At 43.6% G+C, this 22,077-nt stretch overlaps 1 protein-coding gene across 1 annotated transcript in view; it reads left to right on the forward strand.

Annotated features, from left to right (window-relative positions):
- ADGRG4 (adhesion G protein-coupled receptor G4) overlaps positions 1–22,077 on the forward strand; it is an 82,183-nt gene that overhangs the window by 16,338 nt on the left and 43,768 nt on the right. Inside the window, 11 exon segments of the mRNA XM_025861561.2 lie at positions 1,839–2,296; positions 2,298–4,984; positions 4,986–5,189; positions 5,191–7,613; positions 8,625–8,719; positions 10,380–10,444; positions 11,526–11,557; positions 12,977–13,037; positions 14,877–15,036; positions 16,415–16,551; positions 18,271–18,389. Of these exon segments, the coding sequence (XP_025717346.2) occupies positions 1,839–2,296; positions 2,298–4,984; positions 4,986–5,189; positions 5,191–7,613; positions 8,625–8,719; positions 10,380–10,444; positions 11,526–11,557; positions 12,977–13,037; positions 14,877–15,036; positions 16,415–16,551; positions 18,271–18,389 (6,441 nt within the window).

Here is a 22,077-nt window from a genome sequence, read left to right on the forward strand (position 1 = left end):
AGAGAGAGAGAGAGAGGCAGAGGGAGAAGCAGGCTCCCAAGGAGCAAGGAGCCTGATGCAGGACTCGATCCTAGGACCCCGGGATCATGACCTGAGCTGAAGGCAGACGCTTAACGACTGAGCCACCCAGGCGCCCAGGACATGACATATTTAAAGAGTATTTTAAGAAGGATGGAGTAGTCAACATTGTTAATGGCTGTTGAGAGGTCAAATAAGATGAAGACTGAAAAAGTATCCATAGTATGTGTCTTCATGGAGGCCATTGGTGGCCTTAGTGGGTGCTGTGCAGTGGAATGATGACAAAACCCAGACTAGGGTGGGCTAAAGAATGGGGCCGAGGAGGGTGGAGACAGTCAGTATAGATAAACTTTCTTTAAAGTGATGTGATGGGGAGGAGGGAGATAGGGCAGTACCTGCAGAGATGTGGGGCTTTCATTTATTTTTTTATTGTAAGAGACTAGAAGATGTTTTATTTTATTTTTTTTTTAAAGATTTTATTTACTTATTTGCGAGAGAGAGGATGAGAGACAGAGAGCACGAGAGGGAAGAGGGGCAGAGGGAGAAGCAGACTCCCTGCTCAGCAGGGAGCCCGATGTGGGACTCGATCCTGGGACTCCAGGATCATGACCTGAGCCGAAGGCAGTCGCTTAACCAACTGAGCCACCCAGGCGCCCTAGAAGATGTTTTAAATCGGGAAGGAAAGGCTCCTTGGGGAAAGGAGGGGTAACTGCTGATGAGGGCTAACTGCGATGGTAGCACAGCTGAGTTTCTGATCACTTCAATTATGTTTTCCTGTGAAGTAAGGGACACAGTTACTTAATAAACATGTGGGGGCAGAGTTTGATAATGAGGAAGGTTTTATTTTATGTATTTATTTATTTTTAAGATTTTATTTATTTGACGAGAGAGGGACAGAGAGAGAGAGAGTGCACAAGCAGGGGGAGGGGCAGAAGGAGAGGCAGAAGCAGGCTCCCCGCTGAGCAGGGAGCCCCATGCGGGGCTTGATCCCAGGACCCCGGGATCATGACCTGAGCCGAAGGCAGATGCTTAACGGCTGAGCCACCCAGGTGCCCCAGTGAGGAAGGTTTTAAATAGTTACTGCAGAGAGTGGTAGCAAAATTGACTAAAGAAAAGTAGTGGGATGGCTGGGCAGTGTGAAAGGCTTATTGGGGGTTGGTGATGATGAATTTATAGAAATACTAGTTCATCCCCTTGTGTGACCGTGTCCGGCAGAGCTTGACTGCTCAAGTGCAGGTATGGAGGTGACGGAGAGTTGGGTTGACCCAGAGTTGGTGGGAGTGAGGTGAGGAGGAGGACTCTACCAGCCTCCTAAAAAGTCTCCTGGCTTTCAGTGTCTTCCTGTTCCTATCCATCCTGTATACGAAATTCATTTTTTTTTTTTTTGAGAGAGAGAGAGAGAGAGAGAGAGAGCATGCGCGAGCATGCGAGTGGGGTTGGGAAGGGGCAGAGGAGAGGGAGAGAGAGAATCTTCAGCAAGCTTCATGCCCAGAACAGAGCCCAATGCAGGGTTCAGTCTTATGACCCTGAGATCATGAGCTGAGCCGAAATCAAGAGTTGGACACAACCAACTGAGCCACCCAGGCACCCCTGAAATGGATGTCCTTCTACTTGTTACATAATGAGGGCATTTTGAGAACCATATAGAGATTTTAGAAAGTAGAAAATCATCTTAAGAAAAACCAAGTAATCAAGTGGCTTGATTATATCTGATACTTATCACCTCTTAAAAACATGAGAAAAAATTATAGAGCTCTAACAGAATTGTCTCTGATTTCTAAAGCCAAATCCAAAGTAACACATGCTTTCTAATTTTTCAGTTGTTTCTGAAAATATAACAATTCAAGAAATGAGCACAACTCTTTCACAACAAATAGATTTGACAACTCCATCCCAAGTTACTGGACTAAAACCACAAGAGACGATATATTCTACAATGACGTTTAAAAGCATGCCTGTATTTGCAACTGATTATACAACCATATCATATTCCAATACAACATCTCCACCTCTGGAAACAATGACTGCACCAAAATTTTTAAAGACACCCGTAGCTGAGACAATCAGATTCATGGCAGACGTTTTGTCTACTTCAGCGGCCATCACTCTGCCTACCAAGAGTACCCCTATAGGCACTACTACCAACTCCATGAAAATAACTAAATCCGCATCTTCAGCGAGCACAAGGACAACAAAAATGGCTGAAGCCATTGCTACTGAGACCTTTCATCCAACTACAGCTACGGATTTTCTATACATGTCCGGACTTACCAAGAACTCAATCAATTATATCCAAGACTTCAGTGACTGGATCTCAGTCAACCGTTATGAAGACAACATCTTTATTCTCATCTGCTGAGTCGATACCCATATCTACAACATCTTGGCCCAAACACAAATCCACAGGTATTGATGCACTTGCAATCGTCACAGCTAGCCAGGAGTTTCTTGCCTCTACAGCTGCTGGAACAGTACCTTGGTCCATGGTGGAAGAGACTTCAGCTACAACTACTCATGTTGGGACTGCATCAACATTCCCACCTGAGTCTGTGCTCAACTCCACAGTTGCTCCAGTGGATTCTGTATTTCCTAGAAATCAGACAGCATCCACATTGGCAACAACTGGCATGGAAATAGCATCTCCAGTTTATTCAAAAACGCTCCCAACTGGGCCTACTGAGATGATGCCTGTGCTAACAGCTGAAACGGAATTGACATCTACAAATTTCCAAGACATCTCTTCACCCAGAATGGTGGATACAATATCTACCTTCATACCAAAAAGGGCCTCTTCTGTGGCCCTTTCTTTCAAGACATCCTCCCCGTTCACCAGAGCTCAGAGTGTACAGCCGGTTATTGATGCTGAGACTACACACACAGCCTTGACTCTTGGGGTCACACTTGCACCCATGGCAACTGACACTCTGCTTCCCCCCATAACACCCGGGCCAGTATATACCCAGAATACACCCACAGGTGGCGGAAACATGCTTCCTTTGAATGCCACTAGATCAGCTTCCACATTCAAGGCATCTGAGTCTGGTCACACATCGATAACTGATGATGGTGCCCATCTGTTCGCTACCAATGCAACCACGTGGACTCCCAGGCCAGACCAGACCTTGTGGACATCAGCGTTCCACGGGAGCGCTTCTAATGCAGGACATTCATCCACTACTAGCACTGCTACTATCCCACCAGAGGCCCCCTCCGGAAGCCAGGCTACCACTATCACTGATGCTAGCGTGACTGCTGGTGCCTCTACAGACGGATATGCAACAGCTCTATCCACACTCATGACTTCGTGGCTTGCTAATTTCGCCACAGTTTCCGGAACCACATCTGTAACCAAATTGCCTGAGTTTAAACTTACCACCTTGGGACTAAAAACTACTCCTCTGCCCACAGCAGCTGGAGGTGAGCTTCTTTCAACACCAAGGGAGACATTGGTTCCACCGGTAGATATCATATCTACCCTTGCTGACGTTGGACGCAATGTCTCTACCGAGGAGAGCGCTAACGGTCCTGTGACAAGGACAGAAACAGCTTCCCGTTACCTTGAGGGAAAATCAACTCTAGCAGTGACAACTGAGCTTTCCCCATTTGCAACAATGCTGGAAGCAACAGAAGAATCTGCACAAATGGTAACAGCCTCTGTCACCATTTCCCCTTTTCCTGACATAGAAAAGTTGACCACCCCATTGGATAATAAGACTGCAACCACTGAGGTGAGAGGAAGTTGGCTTTCTACAAAATCGATGAAAACCACACCTAAGAGCTCATACGACGGAACCACAGAAATCTTTAATTCCGCCCACACCCACACAGCACATTGGACTTCAGAGGCTCCACCTGAGGGAAATCCAACTCCATCTCCCACTTCTGGGAGCACACAGATATTCCCTGAACCCCGGGGTGCTTCCACCACAAGGGTATTGGGGACCAGTTTTGCCCCTCTCCCTACAGACATGACAGCTATGTCCTTGTCTGCTGGCATCTTGTCTCCACAGCCTACTGCTACCCATTCCTCAGCAGCCCCTGTGCCATCAGCTATGGTGACCACAGCATCGACGTCACCATTGGGTCAGACTGCTTCCACAACCAGCGATACCGTGCCTACCCACAGACACTCGATTCCCACCACTTCAGAATCCACAGTGTTCTCTGTCAGGATGACACCCACGGCAGTTCCCTCTCTGACAGAGACTCCAGTCCCCTCATGGAGGCCTCCCACTCCCGTGGCAACTAAGGCTGAGACCACCTTTCTCTTCACCTCAGCTGACACAGTAACCCCATTTACACCCACTCTTGTCTGCTCTAAATCTCTCCCCGGCAACATTCCTGTTGCGTCCTCCACCCATGTGATTTCAACTATGTTGACACCAGTAGCAACCCAGCCCATATCTCAAGGGGAGGAGACTTCTACCCATGCTCTCAGCCTTCCGTACACTCTCAGCAGCAGTGAGGATGTTGTTAGCTTGGCTCCTAGCTCCACAGAAACTTCTGTTGTTGATGAGACCATGCTCTCACACACCTCTGCCAATAAGCTTACAGTAGATGGTCACATTTCTCAGTCTTCAACAGGTCTTGGAAACACATTGGTCCCCACCCTATTAGTGACTGACATTTCTACCGTATCTTCTGACAAAGAGTGGATGACCATATCCCTGGGAAACGCCCCTAGAACTGTGGAGGTGACAGAAATGTCTCCATCAAAGAATCCTTTTATCTCAGACTCCCAGAGTACTTCATCCTTGGAAATGACAGATACAGGATTTGCTGAGACCACAATTTCCAGTCACCAAACACATTCACCTTCAGAGTTTCCACTTGCAACTCCACCTGACAGGATTTCAGCTTCATCTCCCACTTCTGGGACTATACAGACTACACCTACCTCTATCTCAAGTCACACAGTAGATGCTCACATTCCAGAAATGTCTACCAGTCTTGGGAAAACAGCCCTCTTCACAAGCCCTGACAATTACCACATTTTTGTCTCCTGAAAAAGAAAGCGTCAGTGCCCTTTCAGTATATACTCCTAGGACTGAGAATATGATAGAAAGTACCACCTCTGTGACTTACCCTTTCTCATACCGCCAGGATACCTCATCTGTAGACACCATAACTTCCGGGACAACAAGAATATCCAATCCTGTAAATGTCAACTCTTTCATACTTGCTTTCCCCTAAGACTCAAACTAAGGTGACTTCAGTTGCCTCTCCCATTTCTGAAAGTACACAGACCTCCCCTGAGTCCCTGTCTCTTTCCACAACCGGGCTACCTAGTGCCAATTTTACAGTCGTCTCTGCTGATGGGATCACTACAGCCCTGTCTGCTCCAAATGCACCTACGGCGCTTCTTGGGAAAACCTCTGTGGCGACATCGACTCCTATCTACCAGATGTCCTCACTGCCGGTCAGTGTCACTGCCTTCAGCTCCAAAAGAGTTTCTGACACTCCCACAATACCAATAACAAAATCTTCTAAAACAGCACACCCAGACTGTTTGAAAAGTCTTTCCATAGTTACTTCTGGGCCTATGTCTGAGATGCCCTCAACGTCAGTTAATGGCTCTGCTCTCTCACCTCCAGCTGTTTCTTTTGACACTTCCACAAGAGTTGGATCATTCTCTTCATTATTGTCTACCCCTAGGACTACTGTGACCCTACAGACATCTACACTGGATGTCGCACTTGGGCCTACTTCAAAGAGCGCACTGTTTTCCTCTGCTTCCTTTCCTTCAGGAATGACAGAGGTGTCCTCCAGGATCACACCTACATCCTTTTCCTCTCTGACACAGCCAACTTTCCCCTCTGTGAAAACCATTCCAACCACTGTTATGGCGGGAATAGCGACTCCATCCGTAGGCATCGCTGCCTCCGCTCCACTCGGTTCTAGGAACACTGAGGCTATTTCTTCCATTCCAAAGACCACATTTTCACCATTTTGGTCAACAACTCGGCAGTCGTCACAAAGAGATGAGACTACAACTCTGGGCATATTATCTGGGACTACTAATGGATCCTTTTCTCCTGGAAGCAGCAGTACAGTAACCTCTCTCACAAACACTTATTCCAGAACTGCTGCCCTTGAAAGTGTGCTTTCATCTACTCCGTCAGATAATCTCCATACTTCATTGAATATTCAGGTTTCCCCATCTTTGACGAGCTTTAAGAGCACTCCTGGACCCACAGAAAGGGTAAAAGCCACCACTTACCTTTCTTCAAATATAGAAAAGATGACTTCCTTGTCAGAAAATACTTCAGCAGCTGAACTAACAAAAGGTGCCACATCTGTGGTTACCCCTGTTTCGTACCCCCCACGGACTCCATCCATCGCAATGCCACACTCTTTGACATCATTTCTTTTTTCACCTCATAGTACTGAAGCCAAGTTCTCCACTCCAGAGACTTTTTTCCCTCTTACATCCCAAATGGTTGAATTTCCAGTTCTGGGAAGAAGAATCACATCTGGTAACACCCAGTCTCTGCTTATGACTTGCTGGAACACACCCACAGCTAAAGGTTCTCAATTTCCAATTTCCACCACTACTCATACACCTACACCCTGCAAGGTGGAAACAGAGACTCCATACCTTGTGCCTGGGTCTTTGTCGACATTCACAGCTTCTCTGACTGGTCTGGTATCTGGAGATGTTATGGCAAAGTCATCAATTTCCACGTCAGGAATTCTTCCTACGTTGGGGATATCTGACAGCCCTTCATCACCAATATCTTCAAGACCTACCACTATCACTTTGGCTGACATTAAGCACACATTTGAGAAGAGAGCTACATCTGTAACTGCTGGGACTACACTCGCATGGAATCCTTCTGGTGCCACTTCAGGATCTATACTTTCAGAGGCTACTAGTTCATCCATGCTGGCTTGGATTTTATCTACTCTCCCTTCGGGTTCTCCACTGGCAACTGTATCCAGTATTCCTCACACTGTAACTTCTTCTCCAGGAGAGATGTCAAAGTCCACATTTCTGATTTCTGACACCACACCAGCGCACTCATTCACTAACTTTGCAACACTACCCTTTGCTGCTGTAAGCACCGCACTCACCCAAACCACTCCTACACCTACAGTGGGCAGTATCACTACTGGCTTCCCAATTTCTCTCCCCGTATCTATAAAAATCACAGCTGACAGTGCATACATTTCTAAATCCCCCGAGGCATCTTCCGGAACCACTGTGACTGCCAACTCCGGGACCGTGTCTCAACCTCTACCCTTTGGCAGAATGAGTAGGTCACCTCCTGCAACTGACCACATCCTATCTATTAGTTCTGAGCTTCCGCCTAGCCCCGCAGGAACAGCTGCATGGAACAGAATCCCAGCTGCATCAGCATCCCCTACTTTAGTTCTTCCTAAGCCCACGCTGGACTCCTTTCTAAATATAACCACCACTACACTTACTGCTACCACAGCCTCATTTCCACTCACATCCACTGGAGTAACACATCCTTCTACAGCAGCTTTGTCTTCACTACTCTCTTCCTCTTCTGAGACAACCCGGCTGGACTCCACACCTTCTTTTCTGTCTATGGAAACAGCAACTTCCCTTACTGCCACTAAGTCCATAGGTATGTTCCACAATAGGTGCAGTGTATCACTAATGAAATGCATGCACAATGGGTCACGTGTTCTCTACGGCGGCCATTTCTCTGAGGGCAGAAAAGGATAAAGAAGGGTATAGAAGTTTCCTCTCTCAGACAACGGGTCCAGGGGATACCTTGTCCAAACACAGAATTCTGCTTAGTTTTACTTTATTGAAATATAATGCAAATGTATCTTTTCATTCAGCGTGACATTTCTAAATACCTTTCCCTCCCTTTTGTTCCTGATGCTCTGTCTCTGCCAGTGTGAACATGGATCAGGAGCTTCACCCTCTCCCAGTAGAGAATTATATGGCCTTAGGTCTGACATGATGACTGCATACCAGCAAACACCAGGAGATATTCTAGCCTCTGACATGATGACTGCATACCAGCGAACACCAGGAGATACTCTAGTCTGCCTTTTTGAATGCCTCTTAGACAGGCCTCAGCTTCTCCAGTCTCCACCTCCAGCCAGCTTGGAAAGCTTATCCATGGCTGGGGAGTATTTGCCTTCCATGTCAATCGAATATTGGAGGTCCCTTCCACTTTTAACATTCCAAAATTGAAATCTGATAGGACACACAAGAGAAAGAGGAAAAGAGAGAAAAACCTGAAGCAGAAAGAAAGGCACAGGAAGAAATAAATAGTTTCTCAGGGCAAATGATCTTGTGAGATAATGTTCAGCTTGACCATGAAATGGACTGGAAATGTGTTGGCTAATGAAAATTGAGGATTTGGGGGATTTGCAGAATGTCCATCAACTGTGTAGCCATCAGGAAACTGCCCAAATAATTAAAGCAAAAATGTGATGGTAATCTGTTTTGCTCTTGGATATGGAGCCCAAAGTGCTGGTTCTTGACCTTGGAGTTAAATTAAGCAAAATTTAAGAATGAGACTTCATTGGTCTCTTTAAAATGACAAGCAATTTTCACCAAATTTATGGAAGTTAAATTTCTTGAACTAAGTGAATGAAATTAATCTCATTTTTAATTACAGTTTCCTTCTACAATATTGAAATGAGCTTCTCTGTGTTTGATGAAGAGCCAAGGATCCTTAATACCAGTGTTGTAAATGAATTTGCAGAAAATTGGGTAAAATAATCTTTTAAATATTTATAGTACATATAAAATATGTGAAGATACATATATGATGGACTGAGTAGATTAAAACCAGGCTTTACTTTTTTTCTACCCATAACATATTTCACAGCTAATTGGTTTTGACTTTTTGCTGCAAATTTATCCACTCTGTAAGTAACACCGTAAGGATGTATGTGGTCTCTCATAGTGCCAATGCTGAAAGCTTTTATGGGATGTTATTATTTTAATTTGCTTAGAACTGTACATTTCCCTCCACTGACACAAATTCTGGGCCTTTGCCAAATTTTTTTTTTATTTGGAGAAAAGTAGGAGAGCAGTGATAACAAAGTCTATGCTATTGTATTTACATATGTTTGTTTTCTGCATTTTAATTTTTTTCTCTCCTACACAAGGAATGTTGTATTTATCCTTACATTTTTTCTGATAATAAGAGTAATACATACTCTCTGTAAAAAATTCAGACACTGAAATCTAAGACCCAGAAAGTAAATGTCTTCTCTAATACTGCTCCTTGTATTGATTCCTCTTAACAGTCTGAGGTATATTCGTTCAGATTTTTTTCCTATACCTGTGATAACACTGATGCAAGTATGTTCTCTGACAAAAATAACTGGCATCATACAATTATGCTGTTCTGCAACTTGCTTTTTCTCACTTAACTGTATATCTTTGAGCATATTCATGCTGCAAATATTGACCTACCTTATATACTTGAACAGATACCAAGGATTTCACTCAATGGTTGTAATGTACCTTTTTTTTTTTTAATCCAGACATCCATTGGTGGACATTTAAGGTTGCTTTTACTTATTTTTTCTCTATTTGGAAACAATGCAGACAATAACGTCCTTGCAATAAATTTTGGGGACACTTGAGTTTTTCTATAGGATAAATACCCAGAACTGGAATTGTTGGATCAAAGGACATGAACATTTCACATTTTAGTAACTAGAGTTTAGTGGCCTCCCAGACAGGTGAGACCAATTTGCACCCCACCAACAGTAAACGATCATGTCTGTTTCCTCTCTTTTTCCATCAGCATTTCTTTGCAAGTATGTATAACATGATTGTAAGTGTTTGAAAGTGGGTGGGTGTATTTGTCCACTAGGTCTGCCATAACAAAATAGGATGCACTGGGGGTCTTAAACAACAGACATTTCTTTTCTCACCGTCTGGAGGCTGGAAGTCCAAGATCAAGGTGTTGGCAGGATTGGTTTCTCCTGAGGCCTCTCTCCTTGGCTTGCAGATGGACTGTCTTCTCTCTTTGTCCTCACATAGTGCGCATGCACATGCACACACCCCAGAGAGAGAGAGAGAGAGAGAGAGAGAGAGAGAGAGAGATCTGGGGTCTCTTTCTCTTCTTATAGGAACACCAGTCCTAGCAGATTAGGGCTCCACCCTTATGACCATATTTAGCCTCAACTGCCTCCTTTAAAGGCCCTACTTCCAAATATAGTCACATTAAAGGGTTTGGGCTTCAGTGTATGAATTTCGGAGGGGACACAGTTCAGCCCCAAAATAGAAAAACTGAATGGAGCAGATGGAAATGTTGAACCAACCAAAATAATAAATACAGCGTTGTCTCAGGTACCTTTCCTGGGTTAAGATAGAGGAGTGAGAATACTAAACCTGACAAGTTTTATTTTTACAGTTGAATTCTATATTTCAGATCAGTGAATTTGTTCTTGCTAATCTGGCTATTCAAATCAAAACCAGGTATGTGAGTGTCATCTATTGTGGGTCAAAGGCAGTTTGAGGGATTCTGAGTATGTTCCTATCCAGAGGGGATTTCTTTCTTTCTTTCTTTCTTTTTTTCTTTCTTTCTTTCTTTCTTTCTTTCTTTCTTTCTTTCTTTCTTTCTTTCTTTCTTTCTTTCTTCTGTCTGAGATTTAGGGACTGCATTTTGAGTTGCATCTTCCCTTCTGAGCGTAGGTTCTCTTTGGAATAACAAAAGTTCTATCATCACTGTAGGGTGTAAAGCCAATGGGAGAACAAAACAGAAGGAAATAAATCGGGGAAATGGTGGAATTGGATCCAGTTACCCTTAATGCCCCTCTTAGTTTTAAATGATTCTGTGACTTTGGGGGGAAAAAAAAAATCACGCCTTAAAGAGATGAAAGGCTAGGGATGGCCAATGGTGAAGATTTAGAAGACCCTTTATTTTCTGATAATGCACTTTCAGGAGTTAGAAATTCCAAAGGGAACTTGAAATGTTTAAAGTGAGGAATGTTAACCAGTCTAAGACTTGCCTGGGGCACAAATTTGGAGAGGTGATTTGCATTGCTGCGGGCAGGCATTGAGTAGTCTCAAGGAGCCAAAGACAAAGAGAAGACCCGCCTTTCCCCACCCTCTCCAAGAACTCTGGTTCATTCCTCTAAAATACACCATGTACATCTTTTCAGGCCAATATGTACGATTTAGCTTGTTCATTTTCATGACTGCATAGGATTCTTTTGCATGGGTGTGCCAAGGTGTATTCATCCAATTACCTAGTGATGGACATTTCAGTTATTTTCACTCTTGTACATATGTTTCTATGCACCCTTGCTGTAGTATTATGGGATAGATGCCTGGAAGTGGGGTTGCTCAGTCAAAGACTTACCACCATTTTGGTACATAGATAATGATCAGGCTTTTGAAGTGTCTCCTTAGAGCCCTAGTATTTGAATTCCAAGCTGGGGGACTCTACTGTTCTGCCTCACAGTTGTCTTTCTCCTGAGCTTTTGTCCTAATGTATTGGGCACCGTATTTCATATATATATATATATATATAAATTTGTTTATGCTTTTGATATAGAGACACTTCTGAGGGGGAAATAACCATGGACCAAACTGTAGTAAGTAATTTTTCTTTTTTTAAAAGATTTTATTTATTTATTTGAGAGAGAGAATGAGAGGTAGAGAGCACGAGAGGGGAGAGGGGCAGAGGGAGCAGCAGACTCCCCGCTGAGCAGGGAGCCCGATGCGGGACTCGATCCCGGGACTCCAGGATCATGACCTGAGCCGAAGGCAGTCGCTTAACCAACTGAGCCACCCAGGCGCCCTGTAGTAAGTAATTTTTCAAAATGAATCTGCTTGTGACTCCTCCAATACCTGAGTAGATGTAAGTAAAATAGTGCTTCTACCCAAGTGTACACCAGGCAAAGCTCAACTGTGGTCATTGAGGGTCAAATTACATTTTTTTTTTTGGCATCTGCACAAGAACCCAGTAAGAAAACCATCCTCTGCTTTTCTCAAGTCCCTGTGGGGCAGTTTTTTGGAAGCACATATTGTGGGCTATGGGAGTGTGGAATGACTTGGGGGTTGTAAATGGCAAATGGAATTTCTTGGTTGTAGACATCTTAGAAAGAAGCCTGGTTCTTCCAGGAATGACACAATTTTTGCAAGACTGGCAGTCACATAATAAATCCACCCTTTATCTGTATAGATTTGAAATCAGGGTGTGACAAAATGATCTCCCATCATCCTCGCCCCAATACGCCGTCCTTATTCCAGTGCCTCCAAGCATTACCATGTTAGACTCTGAAAGGATCAGGAAGCACAGACCCTGTAAGGTATTTAAACGTGAGAGAACTATTTTGATTATACAAAGTACAATCAAGCCTACAGTGCCTTCCAAATTATCTGCCATCATTTAAAATGCTTTCTGTAAAGAGCTGAGTCTGAATTTCTTAATTTAATACATTAGAGATAACATGACACAAGTAAAATTCCTCTCAAATAATAGGTGTAAAAAGCCTTTTGGTGACAATGTGGTCCCCAGGATCAGGCTGCCTGCATTAGAATCCCTGTTCTTCCACTTCCTGACTGTGCCTCAGTTTCCTCATCTGTAGAATAGGGATGCCAACATTACCCTTCCTCATAGGGCCGTTGGAAAGATGGAATGGGATGTATTAGTAAATGCTCAATAGTGTTTACTATTGTCATCACCCCGTTAGGGTCCAGATCCAGAAGGCTCAGATTCTGCTCCCACTTCTGTGACTCGTCAGCTGTGTGATACTGGGAAGATCATTTAACTTCTCTGAGACTTAGCTTCTTTGTCTAGGAAATGGGGTGATAAGCCCTGCATTGCCCACACTACAGGGGTGAAGTGAGGACTAGATGCGTTGACTTTTTTGAGGGTGATTTGCAAATGGCAACAAGTTACATAAATGTAAAGCATAATTATGATTGCTGTTGTTGACAATAAGCCCTGTGCTCAAATGTGACGTTTGTTTAAAGATTTCAGTGATGATGTACTTTTGTTTTGCATTATTTTGGAACAGAGAGAAGGGCAAGGAATGGCTACAATTTCCCATGTACCGTCCAGGTAGGAGCTGAGTTTATTCATAGCTGGTACATTTAGTTCTGATTTTCCTTCCATTTAATTCTGTATTTGCAGCCTGTCGGTCAGAGTTGTCAGAAGGAGATCAAAGTACCCGGTGGTTATTTTACAGATGCTGTAATTGGGCTCTTGCCTTCATGAAATAAGTTGTTTCGGTTGGTCATGGTGCAGCCTAGCAGCCTGCCTCCTGCCTCTTTGTAGTGAAGAGAAAATGGGGTCCAAAGTGGTCATAATTTGGGGATGGGGGAATAAAGTGTTTGTTGTCATCAAAAAAGTCCAGGAAATACTGAGCAGGGAAGTGGAAAAGCAACATGGAAAGCTGCCTTGGTCCTGTTCAGACGCATGGTCCAGCCCCTTCTGGAACACTGTTGATGCAACTCAGAGAGGCTCATGGGGAGGTCACTGACATGTTCAGGGTGCTAAGAGTAAAGAGTCTGTTGCAGCAAAGGGAGCGGTTTAAAAAAAGAGGAGTCCTCTTTAGATTGGCAAAATGAGAGCTGGGAAGAGATGGGCTCCATGTGGAAGGGCAGGGCAAGCAGGGACTCCACCGACTGTGGATCCGTGGAGGGGGAGGCATGGCTTAGATTGGACAAAGAGAAAGTTTGAGTTAACACAGGCACATCTAACTGGGATACCAGTCAACAGCTTTAGGAAACGTGGGAAATGTGTGCTTCAAAAAGACGTATTGGCAAATAGAAATGGGGAAAAAGTCTAGGTAAGCTTGTGACTCTTTTTTTTTTTTTAATGATTTTATTTATTTGAGAGAGAAAGAGAGCATGAGCAGGGGAAGAGGGGCAGAGGGAGAGGGAGAAGCAGACTCCCCGCTCACGGGGAGCTGGCCACGGGGCTCGATCCCAGGATCATGAGCTGAGCCAGTCAGCCGCTTAACCAAATGAACCACCCAGGTTGCCGCTAAGCTTAAAGATGCTCTGTAGTGGAATAGCAGAGAAAAGTGGAACGTCTGAGGACCTTGCTCCAGTGGTTGAGGTCAAGCACAGCCCTGTTCTTTGGCAATGTGTCTTTTAGTGGACAGAATACTCTAGGGATGTACTAGGTATTTGTGACCTTGGCTAAGTCTCAGCTCCCTCATCTGTGGAATGGGGACCATAATAGCTCTACTCAGGAGGCTACAAATGTTAGCTACTCTCACTACCATTATCTCCATTATTATTCTATTATAGAAATAGGCCTTCTGCTGAACACATCTTTAGAAACTAATTAAGCATGTGCCATTTGCCTTCTTGCAGTAATGATGGATAAATTGGAGACCAGAGGATAAAAGGTTTTCTCCGAAGTAATAAATCCTGAGTACTCCGTCTTCTCTATTAATTAGTACAACTCCTAGAGAATGCATGGCTAGTTCATTTTATTTTATTTTATTTTATTTTTTAAAGATTTATTTATTTATTTGAGGGGGAGGGGCAGAGGGATTGAGCAGACTCCTCACTGAGTACGGAGAGAGTCAGGGATTGATCCTGCAACCCTGAGATCGTGACCAGAGCCAAAACCAAGAGTTGGATGCTTAACTGCTTAACCGACTGAGCCACCCAGGCGCCCCTAGTTGATTTTAATATAATGCAACTGTTGCTGACTGTTCTTTTGAAAATGGGTTTTGAGTTGTTTGTTTTGCACATGAGAACATTTATTAGAAGATTCCAATATGCTGTCTCCCATCATGTCTTAGGATTTGCCCGTTGATAGATGTAAAATATTTGTTATCTATGGACTCCCAATTAAGTCATCTGTGTAGAATTTCAGCACCACGGGCAGGTTGCGCTCTGTTGACATAACTGCAACAGCATTCTTTTTTGCTCTGCTTTTTAGCTATGTTTGTCAGACCATCCTAAAGGCCAGCTCTTCCTTAGCAGCCACCGAATTGGTTAGCAGGATCAAAAGTAAAATACGTGGCAACCTCACCCATGGAAACTTCACCAAAGGTCAACTGACGTTATTAGTAAAATCTGAACACGTTGCGGTGAAAAAAACTAGGTAATTGGGGGGAGGGGTATTCCATACACATTCATTCCCCTTATTAGAGAGCTCATAATGCATGCACAGTCACACATCCTGAGTTCTGGGGGGAGAGGAGTCGTCTTCACGTTCCTTTCCACATCCTCAGCGCTCACTTGCCCTGACAACCTTCCTACCAGTAAGAGCTTATGAAAAACACAGAGGGGTTACCAGAGACCATGGGCCAGCTCTGGATATCAGCAGGGGCGAGTCCGTCAGCAGAGTGGGAGGATTGTCTCTCTTGCATAAATACCCAGAGGCCTGGGGAGCTTCCTTATTCCACACAATAACTGCCCGATAGATGCTTGCTAATTTATTGATTGATATAGCCAGGCTATTCATCTGGGAAAGTGATCTGAGAACAGTCCAGAATTTCTCTCAAGGGCATCTCTTTCCTTTAATGGTAAAGAGAAAGGCTCTTGGACCACCACTCCATGTCCTTGCCATGGCTGCCAGTGGACTGCGGTGAAAACATCAGGCTAAGCCAGATAACACACGGAGGCATTAGAACACACAGTCCTTGGCAACGAACTGATCAGGTAGCAGAGGGCAGGCTGTGATTGCAAGCGACAGTGAAATGGGAGGCAGAGAAACGTAGAAGCCACAGGCAGAGCCCACCGTGCAAATGGCGCTGATGGCTATCCTCAGAGGAAGCTGGGATTCTCCCCGCCCTCTGCTTCTCCCGGCTACTCTGCCCACATGTGAAGGAAAGATATCTGGAATCAGGGTCACAAACCCAGTGGGTGGTCAGTAGAAACCGGGAACTTATCACACACACTCAGCCCAGGTCACTTCTCCCTTAATGTGACCACACTTGGCGGCAAAACTTTGCCCTTGGCACCACCAGCAGAGCAGAGCTCCCGTGTCTCATCCTGGCAATGGCAGATACATTGAGTTTACTAAAATCAAATCCACCCCAGAGTCCGTTAGGAAGGGAGGAACCATCCAGAAGGAGAAGTCAGCCTTTGGTTTCCTGTCACTGACAGTGGGGGTACCTCAGAAGGAGGGCACTTGGCAGGGGAGGACTTCTGATTTTTTTGTGTATGGCTTGAACTTTTTTCATTGCAAATGTAACATTTTTTTTAAAACCAAGACAAAAAAAAAAACTGTTCTGTCAACTTGTGCTTTTAATGAAAAGGATTAAATGTGAGTTTTTCCCGGGAGGCTTACTTAAAAAAAAAAAAAAAAAGACAGCATTTCATGTATTTTCAGTGAAGCCTGATTTAAAATGGCCTGGTAGAAAAAGTTTTTATTTGCTGGTGTTTACGTGTAGGGTAATAATGATGGGTCATAATGGATGTTCATGACACTTGTAAGTGCCTTTTACCCCTTCAAATGCATACGTTTTCTCCATAGAGCCAGGAAGGTGCAAAGCCCAGGGAACAGTCTCTAAATACAAAGGGACCTATAAGGGGCTCTTAACCAACCCTACTGAGACAGCCCAAACTAGGTGCATAAAAAACAGGCATGGAAATGCTACTAGGATCTGGTGCGTATTGGCCAAGTTCTAATTGTCAGTTCAGAGACTCAAAGATCCTCTTAATTGGGGCCATGTTTCCGTCATTTGACTGAGCAGCCCTCCCACCCCCACCCCCTCTACCTTTCTTTCACCCTTTGGATCTACGTAAGCCATGCACAGGCAACATAAGAGCATTCTAGAAAAATGTTCAAGAAGACAAAGGAGAAAAAGTCACCCATAATTCCACCACCGCTGCTTTTAGGTTGGAGTGTTTTTCATCTCCCTGTTCCCTGTGTGCCTTTAAGTTTTATGTAGTTTTATGTCGTGGTAATCACTGTCCTCATCTCAATAATGTGATTTACCTTTTCACTCAATAGTTGATCAAACATTTTCCATGTTTTATGTTCTTCTTCTTAATGACCATTTCGAAAAATTGCCTCAGAAGCTACCTCGTTGATGGGCCATAATAATTTACTAAATCACCCTTCTATTGTTGCCTTATCATTTTCCTTCTTTAAATCATCAGTCCCTCTTCTCTGACTCTCTGCTGTTAATGGTTTATGCCATTAACTTAAGTAGGCAGACCAGAAGGGCAGCAGGTTTTGACAGAGGCTTAAAAGCTCTCTGTTGGAAGGCAACATCTTGGACTGGGTCCTACTCTCTTCGTACATCTAATCAGTCAGCAAATCATGCTGGTTTTGTGACCACAATCAAAGCTCGTATGTACCCTTTCCTTTCCATCCTCACCGCCACAGCCCCGGTGCAGACCCTTACTATCATCCCTTGTCTACTATTAGAGCAGTCCCCTCGCCTTCCCCCACTCTGGTTCCACGTTGCCTCAGGTATTAAGTCTAAACTCCTAAACACGGTGCTCAAGACCCACAGGCTCCCTTTTTACCATGTGTGCCGGCCAAAAAGAGCCATTTGCTGTTGTGGGCTCCAATGGGTGCCTATGTCTCCCTATGTCTCCCTATGTCTCCCTATGTCTTGTTCTCCACCTGTGCTATTTGCTCTGCTTCGGGGTGGGGGGGCTTTCTACATCTCTGTCCTTTAAGCATCCGGCTCAGCTCAAAAGTTGCAAATAAGTTCTTGCTTGGTGGTTTGATAGATTCAGTTTTGTTGGTACAGTTTTTCATCTCATGTCTTGCCTCACAGATGTAGTTACATGTACAGACTCGAACCACCAAGTTACAACAGGCTCCTCCAGGGACCGGACCCCGCCTACTTGTCTGCACCATCTGTCAGCAGTCCTGGGTGCTCGATCAATGTGCGAGCTCGTTTGAAATGAACTGGATTGAATTGGATGAGGCATACGGGAGGGTGGATGATGAAGGCTGATGAGCTACAGAGGGTGCTATGCTCATTGCCTTCATCACCAAATGATGTGCGGAACTAGGGACCGCATTCTTACCAGGGGGTAAGAAGGGAAAGTGAGGGTAAGCAGCCATGTCCAGAGGGGCAACATCTCCGCCTCGACTCTTGCTCCGCTGAGGATCGCCACGCTTCATCTCAGACTCTCTTGCCTTTTTACACCTCCTGCATGGGGACCCTACATTCCCTTGTTCCCCAAGAGCAAAGTGTTCTTCCACGGGGCTCCCGCCTTTTGCTATCTCAGCCCAGAGGCTGGGAGTGGGCCGAGGGGAGGCATGCCAGAGCTATACCGTGTTCCTTCTTTGTTTGCTTTAAGACTTTTTCTGGACTCATCCTCCAATAAGAAAGCTTTTTGTCCCTCCCTCCTCTCTTTTTCAGCTCAATCAGTATCCACCCTGGCAAATCTCAGTGGGAAAAACCAAAGTTGAAACAATGCAAAGTGCTTCAAGGATTTCCTGATAAGATTATGGATCTTGCTAACATTACTATCAGTGATGGTAAGACTGTTCTGTACTCATTAATGACATAATGGAACCTCGGTTAGTTTGTCTGCTTGACCTGAGATGAGAGGGTACAGGCAAGCTTCACGTAGGAAACTCTACCTTACAGTGATCCAATTTCAGAAACTAAGGAGTTAATGTTGGTAGAGGTGGGAGTGGGGCATGCTAAGTTGGGACCGTCAGTGTTTTTTTGCTTTCTAGTGTTTTTTATTTTATAATTTTTGGCTAATTATTATTTTTCATTTCATTTTATTTTTTAAAGATTTTATTGATATATTTGAGAGAGAGAGAGAGAGCGAACGAGCAGGGGGAATGGCAGAGGGAGAGGGAGAAGCAGGCTCCCCACTGAGCAGGGAGCCTGACTTGGGGCTTGATCCCAGGACCCTGGGATTATGACCTAAGCTGAAGGCAGAGGCTTAACCCACTGGACCACCCAGGTGTCCCATTATTTTTCATTTTAAAACAGTTTTAATAGGGGGGGGGTGCCTGGGTTAGTTAGTTAAAAAGTCTGACTTCCTGGTTTCGCCTCAGGTCATGATCTCAGGGTCATGAGATCAAGCCCAAGTCTGGCTCCGCACTCAGTGGAGAGTCTGCTTCAGATTCTCTCTCTACCTCTCCCTCTGCCCCTCCACCTGCTCGCTCCCACACTCTCTCTCTCTTTCAAATAATAAATAAATAAATATTTACAAAAACAGTTTTGGGGTGCCTGGGTGTTGCAGGCAGTTGAGCATCTGACTCTTGGTTTCGGCTCAGGTCATGATCTCAGGGTTGTGGGATCGAGCCCTGTGTCGGGCTCTGCGTTCAGCTCAGAGTGTGCTGGAGGTTCTCTCCCTCTCCCTCGGCCACTCTCCTGCTCTCTCTCTCTCTCTCTCTCTCTCTCAAGTAAGTAAATAAATAAATAAATAAAATCTTAAAAAAACCAAAACAGTTTTAATAGGTAATTCTTCACATAGTTCAATGTTGCAAAAACAAAAAGGAAATACAGTGAAACATCTTCCCACTGCTCACCCCAGCCATTCAGTAAATATCCACAGAGGTATTTCATGTATCTATGCGGAAATTTACAGACACACACACCGTACATATACATATACATATACGAACGCATATACATGTATATTCTCCCTCCCTCTTAGTACACAAAGTGGAGCGTGCTATCCATGCTGCTCTGCACCTTGCTTTTTTCTTTTAACAATATATTGCAGAAATTATCCTTTTAGTATATGAAGAGCTTCTTCATGCTTTTTATCACTGCATTATATTATACTGCATGGACATGCCACAATTTATTTCTTTAACCTATTTCCTGTGGGTGGGCATTTAAGTTGTTAATAACATTTTATTTTTACAAAACTGCTGTAATAGATTCTGTACATATGTCATTTTGTATAAGTGGGGTATACTTGAAGCATAAATTCCTAAAAGTAGAATTGCCGGGTCGGTCATACTTTTGATGGTGTCAAAATGCTCTCTCTCATGCTTGCTTGCACTAGTTCATACTCCCACTTGCAAGGTAGGAAAGCACCTGTCTCAGGGTACCTTCATCAACACAGCATGCTATCAGACTTTTGTGATAAGCAGAAATTGATATCTCGTTGTGGTTTAAAAAGTTTCTGATGAAGTTATTCACATATCATAACATTTTACCCATTTACTGAGTATAATTCCATGGTTTTTAGTATGTTCACTAGATTGTGCAAAAGTCACCACTAATTCCAGAACATTTTGATCTCTCCAAAGAGAAGCCCCATACACATTAGCAGGCACTCTCATCCCCCTACCTCCCCTCAGCCCTTGGAAACCTCTAATCTTTCTTCTTTTAATTTTATTTTATTGTAGTAAGAACATTTAACATGAGATCCATCCTCTTGAAAAATTTTTAAAGTACAATGTTGTATGGCTGACCTCCAGAACTTATTCATCTTGCTTAACTGAAACTTTATGCCTGTTGATTAGCAACTCCCCATTTCCCCTCCCCCAGCCCCCGGCAAGCACCATTCTTCTCTGTGCTTTTGTGAGTTCTACTATGTTAGATTCCCCATATAAGTGAGATCATGCAGTATTTGTTTTTCTGTGTCTGGCTTATTTCACTTAGCATAATGTTCTCCAGGTTTACCCATGTTATTGCAAATGGCAGGATTTCCTTCTTTTTGAAGGTGAATAATATTCCAGTGTGTATGTATGTGTGTGACATTTTCTTTATCTCTAGTTGGACACTTACGTTATTTCCGTATCTTGACTATTGTGAATAATGTAATGAACATGTGCGTGCAGGTATCTCTTTGAGATAGTGATTTTAGTTTCTTTGGATATACATACACATGTGAGATTGTTGGATCATACAGTACTTCTCTTTTTAATTCGTGAGGAACCTCCATACTGTCTTCCACAATGGCTGCACCAATTTACATTCCCACCCACAGTGTACCAGGGTATCATTTTCTCCACACCCTTGACAACACTTTGTTACCTCTTGATTTCTGATAATAGCCATCCTGATAGTTGTGAAGTGATATCTCACTGTGGTTTTGATTTCCATTTCCCTGATGATTATTGGTATTGAGTACCTTTTCATATATCTGTTGGTCTTTTTTATGTCTTCTGAGAAATGTCTATTTGAGTCCTTAGTCCATTTTTAAATCAGGTTACCTGTTTGTTCACTATTGAGTAAGACTTTTTTTTTTTTGAGTAAGAGAAATTCTTAAAAAAATTTTTTTTAAGTAGGCTCCATGCCCTATGTGGGGCTTGAACTCATGACCCAGAGATCAAGAGTTGCATGCTATACTGACTGAGCCAGCCAGGCGCCCCATGAGTTATAGAAATTCTTTGTATATTTTGGAGATTAACTCCTTATCAAATATATGGTTTGCAAATATTTTCTCCCATTTAGTAAGTTGTCTTTTCACTCTGTTGATTGATTGATTATCTCGCTTGTTGTGAGAAACTTTTTACTTGATGGAGTCCCACTTGTTTATTTTTGTTTCTGTCACCTGTGCTTTTGGTGTCATATCCATGAAATCATTGCCAAGATCAATGTCATGAAGATTTTCTGTTATGTTCTCTTCTAAGAATTTTTGATTTTCAGGTCTTGCATTTAAGTATTGAATAATTTTGAGTTGATTTTTGTGTAAGGTGTAACAGGAGGGCCAATTTCATTCTTTTGCATGTGAATTTTCAGTTTTCCCAACACCGTTTATGGACGAGATTATCCTTTTCCCATTGTGTGTTCTTTGCACTCTTATTGAAGATCAGTTGATGGTATATGTGTGGATTTGTTCCTGGGCTCTCTATTCTGTTCCATTGTTTTTTTTTTTTTTTTAAGATTTTATTTTTTTTGAGACAGAGAGAGAGAGAGAGAGCACAAGCAGAGAGAGAGGCAGGCAGAGGAAGAAGCAGGCTCCTTGCTAAGCAAGGAGCCCTATGTGGGACTCAGTCCCAGGACCCTGGGATCATGACCTGAGCCGAAGGCAGCCACTTAACAGACTGAGCCACCCAGGCGTCCCTGTTTCATTGGTTTATAAGTCTGTCTTTATACCAGTACCATGCTGTTTTGATTACTGTAGCTTTGTATTATATTTTGATATCAAGATGTGTGATGTCTTTGTTCTGCTTTCTCAAGATTGATTTGGCTATTTGGTTTGTGTGTGTGTGTGTGTGTGTGTGTGTGTGTGTGTGTGTGTGTGTG

This window comes from Callorhinus ursinus, unplaced genomic scaffold, assembly GCF_003265705.2.
Source record: "Callorhinus ursinus isolate GAN/ISIS: 27379988/994484 unplaced genomic scaffold, GSC_fseal_2.0 scaffold64, whole genome shotgun sequence".
NCBI lineage: Eukaryota > Metazoa > Chordata > Mammalia > Carnivora > Otariidae > Callorhinus > Callorhinus ursinus.